At 33.7% G+C, this 25,048-nt stretch overlaps 6 protein-coding genes across 8 annotated transcripts in view; 5 read left to right on the top strand and 1 right to left on the bottom strand.

The window, feature by feature from the left end:
- The first annotated feature begins 141 nt into the window (after positions 1–141).
- Positions 142–4,346, top strand: LOC106106139 (ornithine carbamoyltransferase-like). 2 transcript variants are annotated; one of them, XM_013286683.1, is made up of 7 exons: positions 142–322; positions 859–979; positions 1,269–1,417; positions 1,793–1,946; positions 2,196–2,321; positions 2,572–2,748; positions 4,138–4,346. In XM_013286683.1, exons 1-7 carry the CDS (start codon positions 258–260, stop codon positions 4,315–4,317), a joined length of 972 nt encoding a protein of 323 aa, XP_013142137.1. In that variant the 5' UTR covers positions 142–257; the 3' UTR covers positions 4,318–4,346. The 2 variants fall into 2 exon arrangements, with proteins under 2 accessions (XP_013142137.1, XP_013142138.1); XM_013286684.1 differs by lacking the exon at positions 2,196–2,321.
- A 427-nt stretch (positions 4,347–4,773) lies between these two features.
- On the bottom strand, positions 4,774–5,522 carry LOC106106142 (probable 28S ribosomal protein S25, mitochondrial). Its single transcript, XM_013286688.1, has one exon. It carries the CDS (start codon positions 5,437–5,439, stop codon positions 4,936–4,938), a length of 504 nt encoding a protein of 167 aa, XP_013142142.1. The 5' UTR covers positions 5,440–5,522; the 3' UTR covers positions 4,774–4,935.
- A 152-nt stretch (positions 5,523–5,674) lies between these two features.
- Positions 5,675–7,475, top strand: LOC106106140. The gene is made up of 3 exons (XM_013286685.1): positions 5,675–6,526; positions 6,732–6,776; positions 7,262–7,475. Exons 1-3 carry the CDS (start codon positions 5,893–5,895, stop codon positions 7,471–7,473), a joined length of 891 nt encoding a protein of 296 aa, XP_013142139.1. The 5' UTR covers positions 5,675–5,892; the 3' UTR covers positions 7,474–7,475.
- A 588-nt stretch (positions 7,476–8,063) lies between these two features.
- LOC106106141 lies at positions 8,064–9,131 on the top strand. Its single transcript, XM_013286687.1, has one exon. The coding sequence runs from the start codon at positions 8,225–8,227 to the stop codon at positions 8,984–8,986; it is 762 nt and encodes a 253-aa protein (XP_013142141.1). The 5' UTR covers positions 8,064–8,224; the 3' UTR covers positions 8,987–9,131.
- A 1,521-nt stretch (positions 9,132–10,652) lies between these two features.
- On the top strand, positions 10,653–17,462 carry LOC106106138 (facilitated trehalose transporter Tret1-2 homolog). 2 transcript variants are annotated; one of them, XM_013286682.1, is made up of 7 exons: positions 10,653–10,760; positions 12,603–12,758; positions 14,152–14,350; positions 14,737–14,927; positions 15,327–15,712; positions 16,539–16,650; positions 16,889–17,462. In XM_013286682.1, exons 2-7 carry the CDS (start codon positions 12,752–12,754, stop codon positions 17,152–17,154), a joined length of 1,161 nt encoding a protein of 386 aa, XP_013142136.1. In that variant the 5' UTR covers positions 10,653–10,760; positions 12,603–12,751; the 3' UTR covers positions 17,155–17,462. The 2 variants fall into 2 exon arrangements, with proteins under 2 accessions (XP_013142136.1, XP_013142135.1); XM_013286681.1 differs by lacking the exon at positions 10,653–10,760 and adding an exon at positions 12,111–12,305.
- A 1,090-nt stretch (positions 17,463–18,552) lies between these two features.
- LOC106106098 (facilitated trehalose transporter Tret1-like) overlaps positions 18,553–25,048 on the top strand; it is an 8,857-nt gene continuing 2,361 nt past the window's right edge. The window contains exons 1-8 of the mRNA XM_013286626.1: positions 18,553–18,762; positions 19,037–19,192; positions 21,865–22,063; positions 22,918–23,108; positions 23,679–23,937; positions 24,216–24,345; positions 24,696–24,807; positions 24,940–25,046. Of these exons, the coding sequence (XP_013142080.1) occupies positions 18,717–18,762; positions 19,037–19,192; positions 21,865–22,063; positions 22,918–23,108; positions 23,679–23,937; positions 24,216–24,345; positions 24,696–24,807; positions 24,940–25,046 (1,200 nt within the window). The 5' untranslated portion in view covers positions 18,553–18,716. The remainder of the gene's footprint in view (positions 18,763–19,036; positions 19,193–21,864; positions 22,064–22,917; positions 23,109–23,678; positions 23,938–24,215; positions 24,346–24,695; positions 24,808–24,939; positions 25,047–25,048) is intronic.

Here is a 25,048-nt window from a genome sequence, read left to right as displayed (position 1 = left end):
TTCACTCAGTTAATATTCTCAGGCGCTCCCTAATTTTTCATTTCATGCGTAAGAATTGTCCAGCTTATACAAATACTTTTCATATGTTTAAAAAATACTGATAAAGAATTTATAAATGACAGTATAATGACATTGCTTTCTTGCTGTCATCCCATAGCATAAACTAAACAAAAGTCATCTTTTATATCGTTCTGCAAAATTACTTCCAATGAGATATCAAAATAAAAATATTCAATTTTGTAGCATATTCGAGAAGAATGAATCGTTTAAAATGTCTACCGACGAATCTATCGCTCACAAGAAGTCAATCTGTTTGTGCCCCGTTAGTATGATATTTGATGGTGTTTCCGCGAGTTCCCGCCCTTTGAAAAAATGTTAAAATACAACATAAGCCCATTCATTCCATTTTAAATACAGATATAGCAATATTGAACAATGTTGGGGCAGTGAAAATGCACCGTTGTTTTGGCTGACTCATCAGTCGCCTATATTTTTATTTTTGTACTAGCATTGGCCCGCGATTTCGTCCGCGTGGTATTAAAGTAAACAAAACTAAGTAGCTTATGTGTTATTCCAGACTATCCTCTATATCTATGCCAAATTTCATCGAAATCCATTTAGCCGTTTAGGCTACAAACTCTATTAAAAATCTATCCATCCATCTAAACTTTCGCATTTATAATATTAGTATTAGTATGATGTACTTTATGCATGATACTCTAACCTTTAATCTAAACAGCTTTAGCAATTATTAAGACTGAATAATTTGATTCGTGTTCTATGTGTTTCAAGGGACCATTTAGGTTGTTTTTATACTTTCAACTCAGGGCATGTTAATTAAAATACTGTTTGTTTTAGATGTAACAATCCGATGCATTTAATATGTTTTAAACAATGGACATCGGAAATGGTGGATGACATTATATCGAGTGCAATTAATCTAAAATTTTCTCTTTGGGATACACACTTTAAAAAACTGGTACGAAAATAATTTTAAAATTCTCATTTCTATGAGTATACCAATGTAAAAAGAAAAGATTTGTACTCAGTATGTATTGAAATAACTTAAAAATTACCGGGCCGATTTCAAAAATTCTTTCACCATCAAAAAGTTCCGTAACCACTGAGTAACATAAGCTATGTTTTTTGCTATTATTTTTTAATTCTACACGGACGATGTCGCGAGCGACAGCTAGTGTATTTCATTCTTTTAATTGCTTCATTAAATTTCCACAATTTACATCTAAAAGATACTATTGTTCGCACAGAACGTTTTAAAAAATGCCAAAGTGATGTTATTGCAAGAAATTAATGAACCAACTCTTAATTTGGCCGTGTCAAAAGCGGCATCACTTTTGGGTGCAACTGATGTCTCGATAAATGACAAATTGATTTGGGAATACGATTATGTTGGCAGGTAATATATTAACTTAATTAATTATGCTTAAGTAAGTCAAACTACGAAAAAATTAAACAAGCTATTGCCAGTAGAAAGATTTCTAAAATTACAGTATTATTCGGAGATACTGAATTTAGCAATTTACAAAGCAAATTATAGTATCCTACCGAGGCATTAGTCTCATGCGAGATCATAAAAAGATCCACGAAATGGCATCAGTAAGGGCCTGTCCCACTATTGGCTGATAAAAAACTTCAGAGAGCTTAAAAATGACGTCACTGTCAGATAAGGAAGACAATCCGATATATCCATCACAAATTTTACACGTTGGATTGTTATCAAACTATTTACGATTTGGTGGGACAGGCCGTAAACATTTTAAATATTCAACAGGGTATTCTCTATGATGTGTGATATAATATTTGTGTCAACATCGACACATGGTTGCGTGGCGCGCTTTGCCGAGCAATCGTCTGTACCAGTCATGTGCATCAGGTCGCGCGCCCACGCCAGCCTGCAAGCGCTAGCTACCATTATGACTATTATAGTAAGCAGTATAGTTTTGCTTGATCATAATTGATAACAATGAAATTAAAAGTTCTAACGCTTTTTGAAAAATGTTCATAAGGTATTGCTAATAACTACCGACAGGCGCTTTTCAGATAACAATCTATTTCAGCCAAGTTCATAATGTCGTTGAAATGACTAATGTACTTTCCACGGAGGTCAAAATAATAAAAGGAAATAAAGTGATCTGCTTAGCTAGATCGATATTTTTAAAATTTCATGTTTCCAGGAAGAATACGGCTCAATGAATTATCTTAATGTTGCATATATTGGCACGCCCCATCCTGTCCTTAACTCATATCTTCTGTTGTGTCCAATGCTAGGGGCCAACTTGAGATTTAAATGCTGTTGTGAAGTATGTATATTGCTAACATGAAACTGCCTATGAAAATTCATCTGCTTTGTACATAATAATGCTATAGAAATTGTGACAGGCGTTTTTTTTAAAATTCGAATACAGTTGGTTTATGAAATTATCGTACAAAAAGACACAAATAGCTAAAATCACGTAGCTAATAAGTCAATTTACAGTAGAATAATTATGAATCCTTTGTTCCCAACAAAAAAAAAAACTAAATACTTAATTTAAAACCTTTTCTTTACAGAAATGTCCTGTGAGTCCACTTTTGTACAAAGTTAGTGAAAATATGACAGAAAAAAGTCATACAACAATGAAGCAGTGTAAACACAAGGATGATGTACTATACCAAGCTTGTGTGGTCATCGCAGGTCCTGCCACTAACAATGAAGAGAAAATAAAAGAATTTAAGTTTGGAGTTCAGGTTAGATGAAAAAACAGAACAATATTTATGATATAAAAAGACAGGCCTGAATGTAACACCTTCAGTGCATTATGTACAGTGTTATCCTCCAGTGTATGGTAGCTAGATGTTCCTTCTAGTGCAGTTGTTGATGAACTATAATTCCATCTATACTAATATAATAAAGTGTAAACACACACTACCTTGTGGCATAGGATGTTAGCAATCTCAGCTTATTTTTAAATAATTCTTTCTTTTCTAAAAAGCCCTACACTTTCGACACACTTTAGGCTATATATTTTTACACTATTAAACTTAGGGGGTAAAAAAATTGGAAAAAAACCTTGTGGGAAAGGGATCATAAGCTGCCAACATTAAGGAAGCAAGGATATTATGGTAACAGTAATTTTGACATTTGCAATTGAGAAATTGACAAATCTAATAAAGAGGGGACGTACATTTGGCTGGATAAGGGATATATAGAAGGGTCAATATCCTTGTTCTGTACATCCTATTCCAGGGATAGCAAACCTTTAGGTTTTAATGAGTTAATTTTTTAAATAAATGTATAATGCAGTCAGAAGTGCCATCAAATAATTTGTGTTCGCACAAAGACAAAGACAACTTGCATTTGTTCTTTATAAAATTTCTACTCTACATTTTTCTGTGGTTAAAAGGCTTTAGCTATTTTTAGTTTTTACTAAAATTTAAACAATGTTTGAAGTCAATCATTAAAGTTATGTATAAATGTAACATAAACCCATGAATTATTTCAATATTCAATTATATAATTATAGTATATTATCATACTAATATTATAAATGCGAAAGTTTAGATGAATCAATGTTTGTTATAGTTTGTAGGTTAAACTTTTTTTTTTTTATAATATAAGGTGCCAATCCAGCAAACGGCCACCTGAATCCACCGAAATGGAAAGCGACCGCTGCCCATAGACATCCGCAATTGCAGATGCGCTGCCAACCCTTGATTGACGGAGGAGGAGACGCACATAAAGAGGACATTCCCCTTCCTATGCGTCTCCTACACTGTCAAATCCACTTTTCCTTCCCTTCCTTCTCTCTTAAGATAAGTGTGGAAAGGGAAAGTGACTAAAATTAGGCCTACGGCACCACACTCATCAGACGACACGCGGAATTGCTTCCACTTCACGCCTGTTTTCTGTGTGGTCGTGGTATTACACCGGGCGAGCCGGCCTATTCGTGCGAAGATGTTAAAGCGGGCTCTACCACTGTAAAACTAGTAAACTAATCTCAATGAATTTTGGCACAGATGTAGAGGATAGTCGGGAACACATAGGATTACTAATGTTTTTTAAATTCCAAGAGGATGAAGTCGCAGGCGATAGCTAGTATAAGATAAATATGTTTCAATATTGTTTTTATTTTCTAGGACATAAAAAGATGTAATAACATAAGTAAGTGGATATTCTTCCACACATTACCAAGAGGTTCGGAGATTGATGACGAGTTATTTATGCATAATAATGCAAGAACTTTTAATGCATTTAACAACATGCAATATATTGCCGCAGCATTGATGGCTAAAGCTCTACAAGGACATGTGTTTTGAATAAACAATAATAAATTTTCTGTTTTATTTATTTATGTTTGAAATTAATGAAATCTGTACTAATATTATAGAGAGGAAAGATTTGAATTTTGGAAGAATTGAAATAACTCAAAAATTAGTAGACTAATTTCAAGAATGATTTTTCAGTTAATAAGCTATGTCATTAGTAATATAGGTTTTACTATTTTTTAATTTCAGACAAAGTTGCGAGCAACAGCTAGTGAGATTAAATGCAGGGCTACTGACCATTGTCAATTTGCTATTTTGGTTCAAATGGCTGTATTTATCACAAAAAAAATGTAACCAACCAGACTAATTCATTTTTTGTCACATATACTCACAGTTATTGAGCTCTTAACAAGTCTCTTGAGTGAAATTTCCATTAAAAATGTAATTTTTCCTTTCATATGGGGATTTTAGGCCAAGTTGTAGGTTTCACACTATTAAAAGAAACAGTATTGTTTATGTTATACTTTATGAAAACATTGACTTAACAATTATGCAATATCATTAATGCAAAATTATAATTATTTCACTAAAGGATTCTACGTCTTTTACACTGTTATTTGTTTTCTTGCACTATTTCTATACACTTGAGCACATTAAATTGTCTTAGTTTTAATCTCGTTGGTTCAAATATTTCCCTCTCATAGGTTTTGGTAAAGGCACAACACCAGGGCAAGGAACTTGTCCATAAGTTTCACAAATACAAGCCCTTTCACAACCGACTCCGAAGTTAGCAGGGTTATCCTTCTTCTCAGCAGCGGTAGCCTCCGCTTCCAAAACCTCTTTCGATTTACCAACTGTATTCAATAAATGATCCAAAATGTCCTCTTTTGATCTATTATCGACGTCAACTAAAATACGCCTCCCATCTTCGAAATAACACTTAATAAACGGCGAAGGTGTAAGATTCTTTAAAGTAACTACCTGTACGTCGGGATTTTTGTATTGGATCTGCGGCAAATACCAAAAAACAAATTCTTTCGCACCATTATTGTTTTGGCCGTATATATTGTATGCGACGGAAAATATTTTTATTTTATCCTTGAATACTAGTTTTCCAGCATTAAGGTAGTTCAAAGTACGGCGAATAGGAGCTCTTCCTTTCATGAACGGCATTTTTAAGCAATTTCTGGATTAAATTAATTAACTTAATAACCTAAAACAAATTGACATCTAAGAGTTGACACTGACAGCTGTCTTGTTTCCATTAGGGCATAGAAAATATAAAAGTAAAACACAATAAAAAATTGAGCCACATAAAACAGCTATCGAATTCAAAATAAAAAAAAATCAGGAACTTTAAGAAGTTTTTATTGTACTATTCTCAAACCAGTCAGTATTCTTTCTTTCAAGACATCTTTCATTGATATTGTGACATGTCAATTTAATAAAGTGTGGTAAAAATGATTTCTTAAATTTTTAGTGGATTGCAATATAGATTTCAGGATTAATTTCATTCGGCTACCAACTCGTAATTTTCCACACTTAAAATAATGAAGTAAAGAGAACAAAAGACTTGACCCAAAATGAATTTTTTTCGAGTCACTTTCACACCCGAAGAAAAGGAGAATGAATAAATGTTCAAAAGTCAAAAACCCTTGCAAATTATGCTTCCGAAGTGTAACGACCAAAACAGGGGTCCAGTGTAAGGGTGTTTGCAAAAAATGGGCCCATTTCAAGTGTTTGAACTATACACCTGGAAAAATTCAAGATATCAAAGCAGGTTTGATAAGAATCACATGTCCTTGCCCAGATTGCAACTCATCAGAACCAAAGGAAATAGTTTTAGATTCCCCATACGCGTGTACAAACTTTCAATGCCCGGCCAACAGTCTACCGATATGTGAGTCAACGGAATGCCCTAGTATGTACCATTTGACAAACCAGACTCTTCTACCTAAGCCATCTGCGTCCAGTATAACAGCTAACATGCGATCTAGATGTTCCGTGAAGCGATTTGATCGTGCGGCAACTCCTCCCGTACTTATGAACTGGCCACCGGAATCTTCGTCATTCCCGAATTCTTTAAGTACGAGTTGTAGAAAGAAATGCGATTCTAGTACGTACAAGTCTTACTTCCCAGCGCCTAATCGATGTCAACAATCGAATTGCTCTCATTCGCATTGTTCGAAAGTGAAAAACAAGATGTGTTCGCCGATACGATCTCTGTCTTGTTCATTTGTCGACGAATCAGTATGTAATGGTTAGTATCAAAGCAATCATTAATACAATAGTTTATGTAGTTAAATTAAAACTATTATGAATTTTAACTGCGTTAAAAGGAAAGGAGGCAAGACAGGACCGTTCGAAATATAAATCCGAAGTGTCCTTTTTAACCTTTAGTTGTAAAGCATGACTTTTTCTATGAATGTTAAATCTGATTTACTTTATACATTTTTAATTTCCAGATTCCGGCGCAACTTGGATACAAAAAGATACAAAAAGAAGTATAGGTAAAGATCATAATTTTAAAATTATGAATACATACTAAAAATTTTGTTTACGAAAGATGCAAATTAGCAAGGTTTTGTGGATAAGTGATACCTACGACATACAAAGAAGCTGAATTAAATTATTATTATACGTTAACACACATTATTTCAGTTTGTACCCTCAACGGCTGAATTTTGATGAAATTTGGCATAGATGTAGAGGATAGTCTAAAAGAACACATAGGCTACTTTTGATCCCGGAAATAATTACGATTCCCGTGGGATACATTTTCATATTCATTCGATAAATCAATAAGGTTCAACATTGAAATTTGGCACAGATACAAAACTCAGTTTGGAGTAACATGGGATACGGTTCATCCCTAAAATTTTGGGTTCTCAAGGGACTATTAGTTTATTATTTTTCATAGTTTGTATGTTTTTAAATACTGTGCATACGAAGTCGCGGGTGGTGTTAATACAGTTTTCATGTCTTATTTTTTCAGCCCGTGATGCAGAAACTTCACCTAAATATATTTCATCTTCGGATTCCCAATTGTCAAAAGCTCGCGACACGCAGAAATCTCTGTACTGCACAATGGAACAAATGTGTACCACAGTCGGCCAGTTGTCTGGACAGCTTAAAGAATTAATGTGTCGAATGATGGAAGCTTTCGAAAAGACGACTGTTCATAGTAAATATGATACTGCGATTTGATAATCATACTTTGTATTAAAATGTAATGAAGTTTTAGGAATATTAGCTATACTTCTGTATATAATTGAACTAATAAATATTACGAAATACATTTGGATTTTTATTCAGTTTGTAATCGTTGTTCTATTAAGGATTGAAATAAGATATTTGGAGACATATAAGTATGATTCCTGTTTGCACTAAAGGTTACCACGATTACCATTTTTAAAGGACAGAGAAACCATCGGTCATATGTCTAAAAGTAAGAGCGGGCGCGCACCCTTGACTAATCTTTCGCAAATCTGTTGCCCGATGGTCGATTGTTTTACATCCTATTCTATAGTTTAGTTGCACAACTAAAAATCGAGTAGTCTGCACACCTCAAGCACATAGGAATCAAAGCGTGACTAAACAGTTTTGTGATAGTTTAGTTGAAGGTGTGCGCGCACTCTAAAGGAGACAATGAAATATGTAAATCAAAAAGCAATATTGTCGTAGTTAGTCCTGTATTTTTAAAAATAACGGGATAGTTTAACTATCCTATCACAGATAACATATTAATTTTAATTTAGATCTTATTCTGAAACGTCAGAGTAACTGTTCAAAAAGAAGAAAAATGAATCGGTCATGACAACGTCTAAATCCGCTGTCAATTCTTGTTATATTTTTTTTAAAAATCATGCCGACCTAAATATAATGAATTCACGAAACACAGAAAAAAAATAGCCAACCATGTTCATTTACTTGAAACGGTGCTAATCATTGAACAAAAATGTCCAAGTGCAGTAAGGTAAAAAATCCTTGCAAAATTTGTTTGGGCCCCGTCACTTTGAAAAACGGTTTACAATGTAAAGGTGCTTGCAAAACTTGGATGCATTTCGAGTGCCTAAACTACACACCAGGTAAAATTAAAGATATAAAGACAGGTATAATTAAAGTCACGTGCCCCTGTCCGGACTGCAAGACGAGTGAACCAAAGGAATACCGTACGGACACGCCGTTCAGTTGTACCAACATAAAGTGTCCGGCGAACCGTCCGGCAAAATGTGACAACAAGGAATGTCCATCGAACAAAGCACCGGACAAAATAAATCAAACATCTACAAACTTAATACCAGCATGCCCTTTAACTAAATGTGGTATAGACTGCAAGAGGAATAGTTTTCCTCAACTACCGAGTGCTCCAGCGCCACCTATTGGTAAACCATGTGCACCTAGATCTTCGTCAGTTAGTATCAACCCTTCGCCGAGTACGGACGACCCGTCTGGCGATGCGTTTAAAAATCCTCGTGCAGATCTGTCTTCTTTGGGAACTCTACAGCAAATGTGCAGAACTGTTGGTCAGCTGGCAAACCAGATAAATCACTTGATGAATAAAATGAAGCAGGTAGTGAGTGAACCTGAAGGAGGTGGGTCTTGCATGAAGAAAGAAAAGAACAAACCCTGCCTCCCACCACCTGCCGCAACCACAGAGAAGAAACCGAATTGCCCAAAGCCGTGTCATTGCCCTGGTAACCCTAATCGCAAAAAATGATTCCTGTAAAAGTTCCTTGTAATGTCAAACTAAGAACGAAAGTACCAACTAAATAATATCTTTATCATTTCCGTTTTTCTAATACAGTAAATAGTTGTTTGAAACCTTCCGTTTTTCTTCTTGTCGAGAACAATAGTATATTTAATTTTAACCTTTAAGACTTTTGAAAATGTATTTTGAATATTAAATATGTAGAATAATCCATAATCAAATTGTGTTTGTATTAGAATGAGAGTTGTTTATAGAAGCTAAACTGAGTTATCAGATAAATAACTGTAACCACAGCAGACGTTTCCAACAGCTATGAACCGGTTAAAAATATCAATTCTTGAATTTAAGCCAATAGCCTTATGGTTAAGTGTACGGATTTCCGATCACGTGGTCGAGGGTTCGAATTCCACCATTCGACTTATCAACCATATCCTAGCACAAGCCTAGAGTTTAGGTGGTAATGGTAGAAGTAATATTAGTAAATTACTAAAAATCTGCTATAGTTTGTCTAAATAAAATAGATTAGTTTGATAAATGACGCATATGAAGTATCGAATTCAATTTCTCTGAAGGCAAATGCCACACTTAATAGACAGGTATCGTAGTGACGAAACTAACACGCATAGCGAACAATTTTGAAGTATCGATATTCGGTTTAAATAACTATCGAACACAACTAAAATTATTATTTTCTTATTCACTAATTGAGAGGACAATTCTAGTATTTGGGGTATTAATTAATTTTGTTGATATCTTATTAGAGGTTTTATACACGTGTACATATCTCACTCTTAGTGTAACTATTATAACTAAGGTATACCGTATACCTTTCAACAATCCAAGACAACTCGACCATGAATATTGGCAGCCGTTCCCTTAAATATGGAGATATATAGGCTTATTCTGAACAATCGTTGCGATTGGAAAATGATATTGTGTAAAATGTATTTCGACAATTAGAATTACTTTCCTTTAAATTTATAAAAGTGCCTCATTCCACACTTCACGAAACTACAATGAAATTAGATCAGAGTAAGGACGCAGAGGTATTACCACGAATGTTTGTGAGAACGTATTCATAACGTCATCGACATGTTAGGGAATTACATTAAAAAATCTCATACGAATTTTGTCGATAACGTTACGAATACGTCCTCTCGACTTAAACTCAAACATTCGTGATAGACGCCCTGTATCCCAGCTATTTCGTATTGTACAAGTCTGATTGCCAATCAAACTAATATTCAAGTTTTATTCCATAGCTACCCGTGACTCGTGTGACCGAACAAACGAGTTAATTCATCTACAGGAGGTCATATTCAGTTTGTGTTAAGTTTTAGTTTTAATTAAACATTGTTTAATAAAACAAATGCCAGTTTCGACTTGAATTAATACATGTTGTCTCTATTTTGTTAAAGAGAATGAAAAAGATGACAATAGTATAAACGTCCTTGTCATTCACATCAAAAAGATAGAGATGACAACATACTCGTACCTGTTGTGGAAACTAACAGATACAATTATAATAAACAAAATCTTTTATTATTTAAATCACACGACCTTTCGATGACATTGATAAACATTATTACATTTATAAGATCTCGTTTTTTTATCGTTTATAATAAATCAGTGAGCATGCGTCAAGTTCATGATTATTAGCAGACGATTTATCAACATTAATATGTATTCTATGCAATTTTGATAAATTTATAATGCAGTTTATGACAAACAGGGTTTACTTCCAGTCAGTAAACTGTAGAACACAATGAGAAGAAGTGATTTGGTGAGTTAAAAGTATATACGTAATATACCCTCGAATCTATTTATACAAAAGACACCACATCTTTACTTTGGTCTAGGTGGGTTCGTGATCAAGCGCTGGTTTATAAATGATTAAAAAATGGATAAAATCCACCGCATTCTATAGATTCCAGTACTGGATCTAAGAAACAAAATTAATAAAACGGAATTTTTAAAATAACCTCTATATTGTCAAACTTACGACATGTTTACTTATTTTACTCAAGAAATTAGGGTAATATGTAATTAGAATTCATTAGTTCTTTCCATTTTTAATAACAATTCAGTAAGTTTACTGTTGGACTTTACTGTCGGGCTTATCTATCGATGGGTCTAATGGGAATTTTTTATCCTATTCAGTTAATTGATTTTATTTCGATCGGCTCAATGGGAAAACATTAAGTTCAAATCGGTGTGGCAATTGGCAGAATTATAAACACCCATTGAAGGAATAGAGTTTTTTTCTAACTTCTAAGCTTCGGTAATAAGGGTCCATGCACAATGTGAAGTAATTAATTTCATCGATTACAAGAATTAATGGTGTTTGTGAACGTTACTTTATTTTAAATCATAATGTAGAAAATGAGCAACAGGTGAGTTGCATTTTGCAGAAATAAAGAAGTAATCTTTGCCCATAGACTTTGGCAAAAGCAGATGCATTGATGCAGATTGACAGAGGACCTCCTTCCGGAGACCGCATACCCCACCTCTGTCAAATCCAGTCTCAATTTTCTTTTCTATTTGTGTGAATTGCCAGCTCGCTGAATGTTATAACACAACCACATATAAAATAAACAAAAGAGACAATTTTGATCTATGTGCGTGCTGGAAGCCATTTAGTCCCCTTTTCTCTTCCCACTTATATTCCATTCTCATATTTTAAGGAATGAATAGGATAGAAAAGTGGATTTGACGGTAGAAGATACGCACAGGATGGGAATATATCCTCTTTCTGTACGTCTCCATTCATCTAAACTTTCACATTTATAACATTAACAAGATGGCATTGTATAAAATGCTATAAAACATATGAATTTGGGTCATGTCGATAGTTTTATAATAAAATATGCACACTGCTTGATATTTACTTTCATTAAAATTAAAAAAAATAATGATGATTTTACATATTTAGTAACTTTTCATGCATTAAATTTCATCATTTAGTTATATAAGAAATGCATTCGAAACTGTTTCGAAATTCTCTGCACCACTTACATGCATTATCAAATGTATTTAATCTACAATTACTCAATTTAATCATTAATTACTATCTTCAATACAACTGCATTAGCAGATATATAGGGAAATTTACGAAGATCAAAATTTTCGATAAATCGTTTAGATCATATTCGTTCTTCACTGAAGTTGTACATTCATTTAATTAAATAATATGTAATTAGACTTAAATTTATAATAACAATATTTAAAAACTAAATGGAACGTCCAGAGTACGAATACGATAAAATACAAAAGTTGCCAGTTGTAATGGATACATCGATTAAGTTCCAATTGCTAATCGTAGCCTGCAGTAAGTCCTTAATTATTTTTACATTGTAGCACTAACTACATAGGTGTTGCCATTTCGTATGTTTTAAGCCAATATCTGTTACAAATAACCTCATTCTGAAGGTAACAATAAACGTGTATAAATCCATTTGAGCTTTCGCATTTAATTTCTACTAAAACCTCCTGCCAACCAGTATTGGGCCAGCGTGGTTGACTATGGCCTAGTCACCCCTTACTGGTATAGTGAGCTGGTAATGATGAAAATCAATGCAAAAGGGTCTTTATGGTCACTATAATTTAAGTTTAATTTTGTTTTCAGTTAACATTGGACAGATTATAGTCGGATACAGCGTGGGATGGTCCGCTCCGATCATACCAAAGTTACAGGATAACTCAACATCGCCTTTGCCTGAACCTATAACTGATATCCAAGCATCATGGGTCGGTTCACTGCTATATATAGGAGCTATGATTGGTGAGTACAATAATGCCAGCAGAGTATAGTTTAACTGGTAGCTTGCTTTAACATCTTCGCACGAATAGGATAACTCGCCCGGTGTACCACGACCACACAGAAGACAAGAGTCATGTGGAAGCAGTTCCACGTTCGTCTGATTAGTGTGCGTTCGGGAGGACTAATTTTAGTCCCTTTCCCTTCCCACCCTTTTGGATGGATGGATGGATGGAAAGGGAAAGTGGATTTGACGGTGGAGGATACGCATAGTAAGTGGAAATAGGATATTATGTGCGTCTCCTCCGTTGAATAATGGTAGGGACCGCATCTGCAATTGCGGATATCTATTTTCAGCGGTCGCTTAGATTTCTCAGGGAAAATGTGGGTTGAAGTGAAAAATATAACTAGACTGTATTTTCATTCTACTATACCATCCTTGATGTCTGTGACTGAAGAGGAGTGCATCTAATATTTCACTGTCAATTAAGCGTTGAGTTATTTTTCATGTGGGAATTTTCAATGTCTGTTCAATCATTTTCTTATAAGTCTTTTTTATTATTAGAAAATTGTTCGTTAAGATGTTTATGGAATATTCCAAGCTTTTGGATAGATTAATAAAATCGATTAAATTGTTTTTATTTTATATAAATATCGTTCAGTCAACCTAATACAATTACTAATTGTCTTGATAAATAACGATTGATATAAAAAAAATCATGACCTACGCACGACGATAAAAATTATCGTGATTTATGATTAACTTGTTGTCGACCGAGAATTTTGTTATGACAAGATACTTTACAAAGTAAACGTCCTTTAAAATCCTACTTCTATGGAGATTCTACTTCTTTCTAGCCTGGAAAACTTCCGAATATGGAGATTCCTCACAACAAATGCGGACAGAGAGAAAAAGAACATTTAATAATTGGTTTTCCTTGTAAATAAAGTAAATTCAACATTCATACATTCCAAGTATATTAACCATAGTGTTTATATACATATTACATTTAAATCGTTATCGCTTAGTACACTCAAGAGCATTGAATCCGGATCACTAACCAAAAAAAAAAAACAGCGTTCTTAGTTTACGGGACTTTTTGGTTTTTTTAAGTGACACGGATTCAATGCTCTTGAGTGTATATTGTACAATACACTACATATAAACAAATGAAATATTTGATTTAAATTGAGTGGATATGACAAGGATTAAAAAAATTAAATAATTTGTGTATTGAAGTAGAAATGAAAATAAACCACAAATGCTTCCAATTTTAATCACATTATCTCTCTATATTGTTATTAAAGGAATTAGTTATCATAATAATCCGAGATTATACAATAAATTAGGTTTTTGTGATTTTTATTCAATAGATTGTTACGAAGGGAATTCCAAATGATTTTGATGTAATTTCAGGTCCTTACGTCACTGGCATATTATCGAATCTGATTGGACGAAAACCCTGTTTACTGATTGGTGGATGTATAAATGTATTATCATACATTCTGGTCATCACCACAAAGAATGTAGCGATGGTGATGGCGTTAAGGGTGATGAGTGGTCTAGGAATGGGGATCACCACAGTTTGCAATCTGGTGTATGTTGGTGAAATAGCGTAAGTTTTATGACGGATTTAACACCATTGAACGATGTTTTGTGTGAGAACGCTACACTTAAGTCAATGGTCTCTTAAGATTACTACATTGTAACTAAAGTGTTTTATGATCTTGACATTTTTATCTTATCAATAGGAATACTTCTTCGGCCATCTATAGAAACTGTTTTAATCGGTGCTATTTTAAATTATGATATGGTGATGAAGTTGGCTGACTAAGGTTTAGTCACCTCCTTAGTTAGCGTAGATTCTGAGTCCCACAGTGGGAACGTTTGTAGCTAGTGATGTGAAGTTAGCAGTTAAGTTGATAACCTCTATTTCTGCAACCGTTAGCTTCCTGCGTAGCAAATGCTCCCTGATCAATGTCTTTTCCAATATATTTTCAGGTCGACTAATATTAGAGGTATACTCCTAACATCTACGGGTATAGTGGGGATAACTGGTACATTGATTGTGTATGCAGTGGTGCCCTACGTATCATACGCAGCGACTGGTTACATCGCACTAGCTGTGAGCATAGCACATGTAGCTGGTCTATTCTTTGTGCCAGAATCACCGGTATACTACGCAATGATAGGTAGAACCCTAGTCTGTTTTAATGTTTTCAAATTATTTTGAATTTTATTATTTTGAAGAAATAATTAGAAGCCCAATCTTACTTCTTACTAAATTATCTTTCTCATATTGTAAATGCGAAAATTTTAGATGGATGGATGGATAAATGGATGTTTGTTAGAGTTTGTAGCCTAAACCGCTAAACGGATTTCGAAGAAGTTTGACATGGATGTAGAGAATAGTTTGGAAGACCACATAGGCTACTCACTTTTGTTTTTTTTTAATTCCACGCAGACGAAGTCGCGGGCGAAGGCTAGTTGTTCCATAAAGTTTTTGCCAAAACAAATGAATATAGATAATTCAAAAACACTGTGATCTAGTTCAAGCTTATGACTTTTTTATTCTGCTTTTTTTATTTCAGGTCAAGAAATAAAAGCAGCGAAAACGCTCAATTTATTAGGAAGGTCTGCTGATTTAGATAAAGTGTTAGATACATTTGCACAGAAGAAAAGTGAATCTAGTAAAGTGAAAGATTGGATTGAAATTTTCACTGTAAAATCAAACAGAATGTCACTGTTTATAACATTTACTTTGGGAGCTCTTCAGCAAACAAGTGGTGTGGCTGTTGTATTGTTTTTTGCGACGACAATCTTCCAATTGGCTGGATCATCTATTAGACCTGATTTGGCAACTATTATTATTGGTGTTACAAGATTAGTATCTAGTTTAATCGCTCCAACGTTTGTAGAAAGATCTGGAAGAAAGATTCTTTTATTGGTGTCTATGATTGCTTGTGCTATTAGTTTAGTAAGTACAATATTTCATATTTCCCTAGTTAGGTAGAAAACAAGTTTCTTTATGGTTTGAATTTCGATGAAATAGTCTGATTTTCAATTGCAATATACTGCATTCAGATAGAAATCGTAGTTCATTGGAGTTCATTATCAAGTACTTTAAATGATAATCGGTTAGTGTTCGAATTTATACACATATCTAATCTAAATAACAATATGAGTTTAACGTAGTCGTGATTTTTGTTATCGAACACTTGAATGCTTCATCATGTTACGTGTTTTTAACTACGTGTTTCGACTTATTTATTGTCTTTTGTATCCTTTTTATTTTTTTCTTAATTTATCACAAAACTTTTTATTTAAATATTTACATTTTCCAAGACGTTCTTCTTTTAAATGCTGCTTTCGTAATTTCATCTCCTCGACCATTTCCTACTCCCGTAGGGTCGCACCAGGTTTTTATCCTCCAGGAAAATCTATTTTTCGTCATCTTATATTCCTCATTTCCCTTCAATGTCATCTTGCTCGCAATCAATCCATCTCCTTCTAGGGCTACTACTACCGGTGTTCCTCCATACCCACGCTATTATACTTTTAATCTTTGGATAATTTAAATAAAAAACCAAAAACTTCTCCAGATATAATGGACATATAGATTACATTTTCGAAAATGTATTTCAAAGGATTAAATAATTCGATGATATTGTATCGTTAATTAAATTTGAAAAAAATAAAATAGATATTACGAAGTAATGCAAAACTCTAAGAGTACCCTAACGAATTCTAATATTCGTAGGCTTTTTAGAATAGCTTCAATAGTTCTTGTTTCTTTTTTACAGGGTGTACTCGGTCTATATTTCTACTTAGACAGGGTGAAGAGTCCAGCCATTGAGTCTATTGGCTGGTTACCGCTAGTTGCTTTGATTATTTATTTCTTTTCGTATGAAGCTGGTAAGTCTATTATTTTATTAGTAGCTTTCGCCCGCGACTCCGTTCACATGGAGTTAAAAAAACAAAAGTGAGTATCCTATGTGATCTTCCAGACTATCCTCTACATATATGCCAAATTTCATTGAGATCCGTTCAGTCGTTTAGGATACAAACTTCCTTCTTGCATCTGGTACACCTGGCTCGCTTTCGGGTGCTTGTGGTACCCAATCAGTCCCATTTGTACCAATTTTTGTTCCAGGTTTCGGTACGATACCAAATGCGATAGTCGGGGAGATGTTCCGTGCTAATGTTCGTGCTAATGGCTCCGCTCTCGCTATAACCCTCACTTGGCTCGTCGGCTTTGGTCTCACAACTGGTTTCAACAGTATGATAGATGCGCTTGGTGGTGACGTCACTTTCTGGATCTTCGGGGGTTCTTGTATTGTTGCATTCTTCTTCACGTACTTCTTAGTGCCGGAGACTAAAGGGAAAACTTTAAATGAAATACAAGAGATGATGAGCTAGTTAAGAATAATTTAATTGTTATAATTAATATTTACTAAAGGAGTCGCCTTAAGGTCGATTGATACATAAGGGGCTGTTTAAGTAACGATTAGTTATTGTCAGTGTGACAGTAAAACCCATTTTCCACTACATAACTAGCAGCATAATTGCTAAAGACAGTTTGCTATTAATCGATTAGTGAAAAACGGGTCTAACTATTATAGAATCGCGAATCGCCAATAAACTAGTTGCGTAGCGTAGTAAGGTAGAACCTTAGTGTAATTTGTTTAGATTTTGTCGTGTGAACAAATAAATATTTTGTTGTTTAGTGTGGTTGTTTCATTTTTACCAATAATAATTTTTATTGATACAGATTATTTAAAAAAACGTTTGAATGATATTCGATAAAGTTTAAAATAGAACACAGATATAATGAACGTTATGAAATTATAGGTACATGGGCCGATAGTTAGCATACTTCTATGAAGGCTATTGGAAAATGCCAGCTGCAGTCATTTGTACAATTTTTGTTTTCAAACTTTTATTAGCAAATTTTTGATGATTTATTAACATTTCTATTACTTTTCCAACTCAACTTTAGGCTTATGCTAGGATCTGTTTACGATGCAGCGACGGAAGCAACACGGTGCAGAGGGTACTGGTGCGTTCCTCTGCAAATCCCGGGACCCTCAAATCGCACCTGAGGGCGGCCAAGGTGGGGGTTTTTGGTGAATAAAAATCTCACATTGCCCTGTCTTTTATAAAAGACAGGGTATCTTTCGAAGATCCCCCCCCCCAAAACAAACAAAAGGATCTGTATACGATAATAGTCGAATTGCGGAATTTGAACTCTCGATCACGTGATTGGAATTTCGTACCCCTTACCAATAGGCTATTGGCGCTTTTCGATAAAGTCTAATTTGTTAATCAAACCGGTCTATATAGTTATGAAAAATCAATTTGTGTACGTTTGTGTTTGTTAGTGATATATTTTTCACCAACATTTAATTTACACTTGCCAGCTCACTATATAAATCCTATTTACTATAATTATTAAGTTAAATATGACCATATAGATAGATAGACAGATAAGCAGACGATCTGGCAGGTGGAGAAAATTAAAAAAAAGTCTTTTCAGATATAAGTAACGCAAATACATTTTGCACCTACCTCACTTTTATTATTTGGGTACATACACATACCAATATTATAAATATAAAACTTTGTATGGATATGTTACTTCAACGACTTAACGGATATTTGTTGTTTGGCACTGATGTAGAAAATAATCTGGAAGAAAACCGCTCAGGCGAAATCGCGGGCAACAGCTAGTTAAGTCTAAATAAATTCAGTGAGTGTATCAGAATCGGTTTTGTTTTTTTTTTCCATCGTTCATTTTCTGGTTGTATTATTTCTTTGTCAACATTCATTAGTGTATTCTACTTCGTGACACTTGCAAGAATGTTTTATAGGGTTAGATATATAATTGTAAAATAAAGAATATTGCACACGGAATATTTTTAATCTGTTTAAATGAAAAGACGCAAGATTAGATTCTAGTTATTTTCCAAATAAGTTTTTTTATGATGGATTCGTATTTGAAAACACAAATCCTTATTGTTTCTTGTGGTAAGTTTTTATTGTATATTTGAGTGTTAATAATCTATTAATACTATTTATTAATACGACTAATTTGTGAAATTTTTAATTCAAATAAATAATACATTACACGTATCTATGCAAATATGCCATTTAAATTCACCGGGTGTTTGAATGCATCTTTTCGAGTGAAATTAACTACTTTTATGTATAAAAATAATACTAAAAGATAATTTAATTAAACATTTCACATATGTATCTAATTTAAAAAATTATTGTCTGAGCTAGTAACATTTTTTTTAAGTTAACATCGGGCAGTTTATAGATGGGTATAGTGTAGGTTGGTCTGCACCTATAATACCCAAGCTACAAGATCCTGATCAAACGCCTCTCCCTGAACTGATCACAGATCTACAAGTGTCATGGATTGGATCCCTACTTTATGTCGGTGCTATAGTAGGTAGGTTTAATTATTATTTAAAAATCATCGATCTATATAAATGGATAGGTGATCCTTTTGTTCCGACTTCGAGTTCTCACCACCAAAAAATTGGCGCACATCAATTAGACACAAAGTACTATGGTTTATAACCTGTCCTTTAATTTACGTCAGTGTCAAAACAAAAGAATCCTGATTTTCTGACAGACATAAGGTAAAGTTATTAAAACATTTTCTTCTTTTGTTTTCATCTAGTAATAACCTAAGGGAAAGAATTTATATTTAAAATGTGGGTATTTCTATTTGACAAGGAATGCACCCAAAAGATTGCACTTTTAATAACATATCGACTCGTTTGTTCGCATTAAAAAAACGAATTTCAAAATTATTCACAACCGAAATCTCGTTTGCTAAAAAAAATAAACAACAAAACTTTTGCATAACAAGTGTATGGAATATACCAGGCAACCTTGACACTGAATCGTTAAATTTTATTACGTCTGTGCACAATAATAACAATAGGTCGGTAAGTGGTAAAAGAACAATAATTCTACGTTCATACATTTTTTGACATATTCATTTTACTCCTTATCCTACTCGTAAGGTTGACGCAACAGGTTTTTATCCTCCAAATAATTCTATCATATGTCTACTCAGTCATCACTCCCTTCTTTATCATATCACCTTTCACGCAATCCATCTCTTTCTAGGTCTACCTCTACCGGTGTACCTCCACACTCAACACTAACGTTTTCCTTGTTACGTGTGAATCATCCCTCCTAATATGCCCATACCATGCTAACCTTTTATTGCTTACGTTTCTTTAACATGTCTTCCATTTCACATTTATAGTTGTCAATCTGTTATCTTACTTCTCACTAATATTAATGCAAAGTTAGATGAATGGATGGATGTTTGTTACTACCTATATTTAGAACGGAACGGATCTCGCTGACAATTCGCACATACGTAAAACTTAATCTGGTAGAATAACTAAGCTGCTTATGTTTTTTTTTATTCCGCTCAGACTCTCTCGAGCGACAGTAGGTAATATTATAAAGAGGGCAATTTACATAACACGGGCTTCATAAAATGAGGGTTACCAGGAAGGGTATGGACATGACAGAAATGATAAGAGAAGTATATTCTTTACCATCAAATCCGCGGATTAGTTTTCCATATATAATTATAATAAAATAATTGTTTACTCTTAAAATCTCTTGTGAATTATCTGTATAGTTATTTCACAAGTAGCATTCGCCCGCTCTCCGTCCGCGTGGAATTAAAACTAAAACAAAAGAAAGTAACCTATGTGTGCTTTCAGACTATCGTCTATATCATACGTACACCTATTTTATACCTAACCAAATTATTTACAGATACAACGTGTGGGCTTATACTCGTAGCATTATAGCTCATGTTACGTTGAAAATTACACGGTCTGAATAATTCTGAATACTGAATAATTAAATTGTTAGCTGCAATTATTTTGTTTGCTTGTTAAACATGATACAGTAGAAAATAACTGCACTTTGTTCCATCAAAATTGGTCTTCAATTTGTAACTATATTCTAATACTGGCTGTTCCCGTGCTGCTTCATCCGCATGAAATTATAAGACTTTACTTTATTTTTTTTCAATTTGTCAATTGCAAATGTCAAAACTATTTACAATCTTGCTTCCTTAATGTTAGCAGCTTGTAGTTTATGGTCCCTTTTCCACATTAGGGTTTTTTTTCAATTGATTTGCCCCCTAAGTTTAATAGCGTGAAGATAGACTAAAACGTGTAGTTAATGAAAGAATTATTCAAAAACATGCTGTGATTGCTGACATCCTACTCCACGAAGTAGTGTGTGTTTAGATAAAATGTATCACAACAGAATTGTAGTTAATTGTAGTGTTCATAAACTATTAAAACCATTTGCCCTCTAGTAAATGATTGTAGATGACCTTCCAAGATGTTTCTTAAGGGACATTCTGAATCCCTACCTATTCTTTCAATTCTTTACTTTTGATAAAAGAAAGGAACAAAAGGATATTAATGTAGGTTCTTTATTTCTACGTGTTCCTATTCAGTGTGTGACCAATGTCTTGTCATGATGACAATAGTTTTATGTCCAAGTAGTAAAGGTTAACGCGTATTCGTCCACTCCTTGTCTATCACCAACGGCACACAGTGGGCTAAAATCTCAGCTTACATAGATATTTTAAGCTGACGTTTTGAGTTTATTTTGCTTGAATATCTAAACTAATGTTATAAAGAGGATAGAATTGTATTTTTGCATTATTATATATATTGTTATAACTCAAAAAGTATTGAACCGATTTCATAATTCCTTTCACCAAAAATCTACTTTATTGTTGAATAACATAGGCTATATTTTTAAATTTTAGGTGAACGAAGTAACGAGCAATAGCTAGTGCATTGTAACGTAAACCTTTGAAACAGTTGTATTTTTCCAAAGGACTCTAGGTCCTTGGATTTTACTTTAATTTTGTTATATTTCGTGGTTGTAGGTTAAGCCTGTCCCAACTCTGATTGATAGAGGCACAGATAGCTTAAAAGTTTGGTCATTGTCAGATAGAGTACCAAAATCAGATATTTCCATCATATATTTCATACGTTGGATTGTTATCTGACAAATTACAAAAATTGTGGGACAGGCCCTAATTGCTTTTTGTTTCTATTCCAGGTCCATACATACCAAGTTATTTGTCGAATATAATTGGAAGGAAGCCATGTTTGTTCCTGGGAGGTCTGTTAAACTTGACTGCGATAATCCTTATCGTGACCACAAAGAATGTAGCGATGGTCTTCGCTATAAGAATTATAAGCGGCCTCGGTATGGGAATGGTGACAGTTAGTAACCTCGTCTACGTTGGGGAAATTGCGTAAGTAATCATTTGTATAAAAACGTTGTCCCATTCATACACTTCGGAGAAAGAGAAAACGAGTGTTTTGTTTTTAACTTTGATGTTAGATAACATTTTTGCTAAGTAATAGAATAAACGAAAAAAAGCAATAAAAAGCACTGTTTAGTTGCATTTTGATTCTTGATAATATATGGAGGGTGCGCACTACCACTTTAGTTGTGCAAATTAACAGTTAAAAGGGTTGAGAAACAATCGACAATCGCACAACGGTTGTGCGATAGTTTCGTCAAAGATGTGCACACGCTCAAATAAATCAATATGGACATGGTATATTCAAATAAAACATATAACATTAACGTTATGTATTTGCTAACAATTACCTTTTTGTTAAATTGACGATATAATTGCAATATCAAAAGATAGGTCTCGCGTTTGAAGTTAATTTTTTTTATTTATTTAAAATTTTTATCAAAATCAGCCTGTTATTAAAAATAATGTAAACACTTAAAACCACTGCAATATAGTTGCTACAGCATATTCTATGGGATTTTAGATATAATATTGATTCCGCATCTAATACAGATTTCGATGAACAAAAACATGATATTTGTATCTTACACCCTTCAAACTATCGTCATATATCTGTATAATAATAACATGGGGTTTAAACATATTATTATCAAGAGCAACAGTTACTTGTTTATTTAAAAAAAAATAATATTCGTAACTCTGGAACACAGCTACAAATCTAGCCGAGTAACTGCTCGCCATAATCGCTCGATGACACGATGGGTCTAAAACTACTCGGTTTCTACACTTTATTAATTATAAGAGAGTGTATCCATTTTTAATTGATTGTCATTTATTTCCAGGTCAACTAACATACGTGGTATTCTTCTAACATCGACGTCTATAGTGGGAATATTTGGTACTCTAGCGGCATACACCATAGGACCTTTCGTTTCCTACGCGGCTACAGGTTATATAGCATTATTCATTAACATAATCCATGTTATTGGGATTCTGTTTATACCAGAGTCACCAGTTTATTATGCAATTAAAGGTGAGCAATCTTACAATTACTATAATTTAGTTGTACCTGCCAGAAAAAAATAGCAAAAGTGTGTATAATAACTTTTAATAAAAATAATGCAACTGGGAAAGTTAAAATTCATTGATCCCGAAAATTAGGCGGTCTTTTTTGTTTTTTAACATTGTTACGCTTCTATCCTAGATACAAATAACGTTATTTTTCTAATTCTAAAGACGTATCACATTTAGTCGACATTAAGAAAAATAAAACCATTAAGTTAATCTTTATGAACATTGTAAAACAAACAAATGTGTGACAAGATGAAAATTTATATTGTCAGGGGATATTTTTAATTTATTTAGGGTAAGCGAAGTATTACGGAGAATTTTGAAGAGAAATTTGTATATGAATTTTTTAACATGAAAATAGAGATAAAACGCAAAAAGCAAAGATTTTGGTTATTACCAATATAAATAAGCTTACTTATCAATTTTTCATGTGCTCTGAGAAACTGATTTTTAACTTGATGATTTTTAACTTTTGACTAAAATAATGTGAGATATCTTCTATGGATTAATTATATTATATATTTTATTTTAGGCAAAGAAACTGAGGCAAAGGAAACTCTACGTTATCTTGGACGAGTAGACGACTTAGAGAACGTATTCGAGTCTGTGCGAGGTACGAATCCGAATGAAGGCCATAGTTGGAAGGCCTGGATAAAGATCTTCACAGTAAAGGCGAATAGATGGTCACTTTTCATCACGTTAAGTCTATGTACACTGCAGCAGTTAAGTGGTGTTGCAGCGGTTTTATTCTTTGCCACGACCATCTTCCAGATTGCCGGATCTTCAATAAGGTTATTATATTTTTAATACAAACTTTAATAATGTACAAGCAATTACATTTGTGAGTTATCTCTCAACAAAGTTCAGTAAGAGACATTTATAACTCTATTATTTTCTTGGCGCCTGTTCAAATTGTCATAGCAAATTCTTAAATAAACATTAAAGTAGTTACTGTAAACAATTTATAGGTTGTAAGGGCGCGAAAGTTATTTAAATAAAAATAACACAGTTGACATTTAACTCTTCTTTATAGCTCCAAATTTATTTCATTGATTTATTTTGCTTCCAGGCCAGATTTAGCAACGATTATAATCGGCGCGACACGATTGGTAGCAAGTTTGATAGCGCCTACAGTTGTTGAGCGAGCTGGTCGCAGGATACTGCTGCTTGTATCAACCGCATTCTGTGCTATGAGTCTCGTAAGTATTCAAAAAATAGAGACAAAGTAGTCAACATCGCCACTATTTATTATTAGACATCATCGACATCACTGATATTTTGAAATTTTTGAATCAAGGATTAGCTATTTCTTTCTAGATAGTGTAGAACAGACACAACAAGTGTAGTTGTATCAAAACCCTTAATAAATCGCAAACAGTGTCCTTCAAAGATAAAGAACTTTAAATAACAATTAAAAGTTTTAGGTACTTACACTTAGTTTACTTGTTTTATTTACAAATTTAACAATTTATTGGAAATTTTTGTAAGTAGCTGCGACAAGAATGATTTTAATAACGAATCAATAATAATATATTTCGTTTAATTTCAGTCGATTCTTGGCACATTCTTCTATCTATCGCGAGTGAAGAGTCCGGTGATAGCAGACATCGGATGGCTCCCGCTCATGGCGCTTATTATGTACTTCTTTTCATACGAAATCGGTAAGATTTATACCTATTATAAACCAGATGCTTAAGTGGACACGTCGATTAGAAGAATACGCTTATAATCGACGTGCCTACTTAAAACTAATGCGCAACTAATGGTATTTGCATAATTGCTATTTTTTTTAGGTTTCGGAACTATGCCGAGTGCGTTAGTAGGGGAGATGTTCCGTGGCAACGCTCGAAGTACGGGTTCCGCGGTTGCCATGACAACGGCTTGGCTGATTGGTTTTGGCGT

This window comes from Papilio polytes, unplaced genomic scaffold, assembly GCF_000836215.1.
Source record: "Papilio polytes unplaced genomic scaffold, Ppol_1.0 DF822400.1, whole genome shotgun sequence".
Taxonomy (NCBI): Eukaryota; Metazoa; Arthropoda; class Insecta; order Lepidoptera; family Papilionidae; genus Papilio; species Papilio polytes.
The sequence above is the reverse complement of the archived record's forward strand: the minus strand, read 5'-3'. Positions and strand labels throughout refer to the sequence as shown.

Excerpts from the sequence above, each read along its gene's own strand:
- LOC106106139 (XM_013286683.1), top strand. The coding sequence starts at position 258 with ATGAATCGTTTAAAATGTCTACCGACGAATCTATCGCTCACAAGAAGT. Across the intron at positions 323-858 it reads AGTCAATCTGTTTGTGCCCC|ATGTAACAATCCGATGCATT; the intron begins GTTAGTATGATA and ends TGTTTGTTTTAG. Across the intron at positions 1,947-2,195 it reads CTACCATTATGACTATTATA|GAAGAATACGGCTCAATGAA; the intron begins GTAAGCAGTATA and ends TCATGTTTCCAG.
- LOC106106142 (XM_013286688.1), bottom strand. The coding sequence starts at position 5,439 with ATGCCGTTCATGAAAGGAAGAGCTCCTATTCGCCGTACTTTGAACTAC.
- LOC106106140 (XM_013286685.1), top strand. The coding sequence starts at position 5,893 with ATGAATAAATGTTCAAAAGTCAAAAACCCTTGCAAATTATGCTTCCGA. Across the intron at positions 6,527-6,731 it reads CGACGAATCAGTATGTAATG|ATTCCGGCGCAACTTGGATA; the intron begins GTTAGTATCAAA and ends TTTAATTTCCAG. Across the intron at positions 6,777-7,261 it reads AGATACAAAAAGAAGTATAG|CCCGTGATGCAGAAACTTCA; the intron begins GTAAAGATCATA and ends TTATTTTTTCAG.
- LOC106106141 (XM_013286687.1), top strand. The coding sequence starts at position 8,225 with ATGTCCAAGTGCAGTAAGGTAAAAAATCCTTGCAAAATTTGTTTGGGC.
- LOC106106138 (XM_013286681.1), top strand. The coding sequence starts at position 12,212 with ATGGAACGTCCAGAGTACGAATACGATAAAATACAAAAGTTGCCAGTT. Across the intron at positions 12,306-12,602 it reads ATTGCTAATCGTAGCCTGCA|TTAACATTGGACAGATTATA; the intron begins GTAAGTCCTTAA and ends TTTTGTTTTCAG. Across the intron at positions 15,713-16,538 it reads TTGCTTGTGCTATTAGTTTA|GGTGTACTCGGTCTATATTT; the intron begins GTAAGTACAATA and ends TCTTTTTTACAG.